Source organism: Gadus morhua, chromosome 6 (genome assembly GCF_902167405.1).
Source record: "Gadus morhua chromosome 6, gadMor3.0, whole genome shotgun sequence".
NCBI classification, from domain to species: domain Eukaryota; kingdom Metazoa; phylum Chordata; class Actinopteri; order Gadiformes; family Gadidae; genus Gadus; species Gadus morhua.
In genome coordinates, this window is record NC_044053.1 from 13,986,559 (window position 1) to 13,989,713 (window position 3,155).

General features: G+C 41.5%; 1 protein-coding gene across 1 annotated transcript; it reads right to left on the reverse strand.

Moving 5' to 3' along the window:
- Positions 1–996: 996 nt before the first annotated feature.
- LOC115545812 (trace amine-associated receptor 2-like) lies at positions 997–2,046 on the reverse strand. Its single transcript, XM_030359251.1, has one exon. It carries the CDS (start codon positions 1,879–1,881, stop codon positions 997–999), a length of 885 nt encoding a protein of 294 aa, XP_030215111.1. The 5' UTR covers positions 1,882–2,046.
- Between the last annotated feature and the right edge of the window lie 1,109 nt (positions 2,047–3,155).

The window sequence follows — 3,155 nt, forward strand, 5'->3', positions numbered from 1 at the left end:
GAGACGTGAATCTTCCAGTAGCCTATCTCGCGATTAAATTTAGGGTAGGCCTATTTGGGTTACAACGCAATACAAAATATATTTCACCACAAAGTAAAGTAAAAAAAAGTACAAAGGGGTGCTAATTTTCGCACCTACAATATGTGGGGCAATGTATGGTATGAAAGCAGTAGCCTAGTTTTTCAAATTTGGAAAAATCATCAACTGATTGCAATAATTTTAAACACACGAAGTTAATCCTAAAACAAACTGTAGTGAAGTCATAGGAGATGACAATATATTCTGCAGATTTTTTTAATCAACGATGCCAAGTCGGCAACTTGACCTTGTCTATAGCGATTGGATCTTTCTCTACGCGCACAGACCACTTCGTTTCCAGTTTCAAAGCATTGAAGCCTATCTTAAACGAGAAAGAAATGAAATGGTAGCTCCTCATCTAATAGTGGTCGGAAATACTTCATCGTATTTCACAAATTTGAAATTTCATTTTTTGCTATAGGAAAATATTCTATTCGACCAATAATCGCACTTTAAACGAAATCCCTTCTTAATATAGGGCCCTTCGATCGGTGAAGGCTAGGTATTACATGTAGACTACAAATCAATTAAATGCTAAGGGGTAGAACATGTACACAAAGAAGACATTCTTTTTTTCTCCCAATCATTAGTAGGTTACTTTGTTTGCAATAGGCTACGTTATGATGTTGATTTCCCTGAAACAGAAAAGATCATCAAGCAGGCCTGCGGTTTGTTCGTTTGTTTGAGGCGCTGCAAGTTGATCCATCGTCTGCATCCAAATTGTCCCAGCGCTTCTCCTTTTTCTTGACTGGACCCCACTCTGAGAACAAAGAAGAAAGGCGGAGACATAGGCCATCAAACAAATGTGGAGCATGCCTATATGAGTGCAATCCACGGGCCTTTGGACCTAAACAAAAGGGAAGTGGAACGAGACAAATCTGCCAGTGCCCAATTATATGGTCTATTCTATGTTTGCCCTCACCTTCTGTTGCACCTCGGACACACTCGGCCCCACACGGTCCTCCTCATGGCCTCACGCAGCGCCGGACTGCCCCACACGTACACGGCTGACGTGCACACGGCGCTGAGGCGCGCCAATGTGGCAAAGGGATTTAGGGCCTCGTTTACGAAATTCAGTCCCATTCCGAACATTAATCTCAATACGATATTGATTATTGAGGGCATCCACAATAGCAAAAAAATGACAACCACAAAAAATATAATTTTTAAAGATTCTTTCTTGCTATCTCTCTCTGCGCTCGGGGGGTCTCGCTCAAGCTGGTATTTGGCAACAAAGTACAGTTTTATTGTCATGATCACTTTAGTGAGTATCACCAGCTGCAGATAGAGGATGCTAAAGACAAACAGATCCGTCGCTTTCGAGATGGGAATCACATTTCGAACGAGTAAAACTCCAAAGACATGCGCCCAACAATACACATTAATTCCCACCACAATTGGTCTCGTTATGAAGCGGCTGTAAATAAATGGATAGCAGATTGCCATATATCGGTCAAACTGTGCAAACAGAAATGTCAGGAGGTTGATCCCAAGCAATGAGGGCAAGATAGTATAAGTAGCATTTCTCGAAGGATATCCTTCGTACACGTCAAACAAACCGAGGTAGTACACCGAAAAGCCAACCAGCGTATCACAAATGCTAGTGTTCACCATGAAAATGAACCTATTTTGAATGCGAAGTGTTTCTGTGGCCAATATTCCGATTGTCACGGTGCCGGATAAGAGGACAGCTGCTGTTCCAAGCAACAGCTGAAAAATAAAGATGAGGTAATCCAGAGGACTGTCAAAATCGACTGCAAGAGGCACACCCCCTGCGTCTGTGATATTGAGGCCATACAGCATCGTTTTGGTTCGTGCTGCCAATGTCACACCGATTGTTTTATACAGTAGCCTATTTTCTCTGGAGAGCTCATGTTCGTTTTCCGCCTCCGATTTTTCTTTCTTTGCACAGACATGAATGCTTGAAACATGTAGGCCTAGTCCAAACCTACTACACCGCCCTTTGTATTTTCTAAACTTTTGTTGGAAACAGGAGACAAGTAGGCCTAGGCCTAATATTTTTGATGGATCCCTTTCATTCTCAAAGCCATTGTGCCTCATTAACAAGTAGGCCTACTATTTAGGCTAATGAAGGTATCAGGATACAACTTTGTCAGCGGAGTTTCGGATTACATTACGGGGTACACTCGGGGCTCAGCCCTCAGGCCTTTTACTTAGAAAACAAGCTCTATTTTGGTTCCCCGTGGAATCTAGCACCTTATGTTCAAATACATAGATGTTTGGTCATAATCATGGACATCTGGACCATTGAACTGCTGTATCGCAAAAAAAAATTACCTGATTAATTCTGAATAGTCAAATTATAATAAATTATAATTATATAATTATATAGGAATAAGTAATAGTATAATCACAGTTCTTTACAGCTGCTATCATCAAACAAACTTTACTACAGAGAAGAAAAACTTTTTCATCTATTGAGTGTGTTGGAATATTAAATAGCCTACTCTTTCAAGGACACACACACACACAGACACGCACACACACACACACGCACACGCACGCACGCACCCACACCCACACCCACACCCACACACACACACACACACACACACACACACACACACACACACACACACACCCAGATGGCATTTCGGGGGAGGGGGTGCAGGCGCCCCGACCAACCAGTAGGGATCGCTAATGCATCGACCAGGACACAACGTTTTATACCTGCCTCATCTAATCTAATGAACACAGATACTGTAGGACCATTATTAAGACTATAAACATAGTTGTATTAATAGACGCTAACAGTCTAACAACACGACTGTGATGTCATTTTTAAACATCAAACCATGAAAAAAGTAAGGAGATCGTTTGTTCATCGTCTGCTAACAGTATGCAAGAAGCATAGGCCTATATAAAAAAAGGTCAAGATCAAAAGTCCTTTCCTAACCCCCAAAAATCCTGTTCGTGCCCGGACGTTAAAATATTCGGGTTATTTCTGCAATTTTTACTCGGTTGATCACTAGGCCTACTGAGATTTTGTATTAAATGTTCACTTTAATATTTTCATAGTAGGCCTATAGCACAAAGACCTGCCTGTTTGGATTCTA

Excerpts from the sequence above, each read along its gene's own strand:
- LOC115545812 (XM_030359251.1), bottom strand. The coding sequence starts at position 1,881 with ATGCTGTATGGCCTCAATATCACAGACGCAGGGGGTGTGCCTCTTGCA.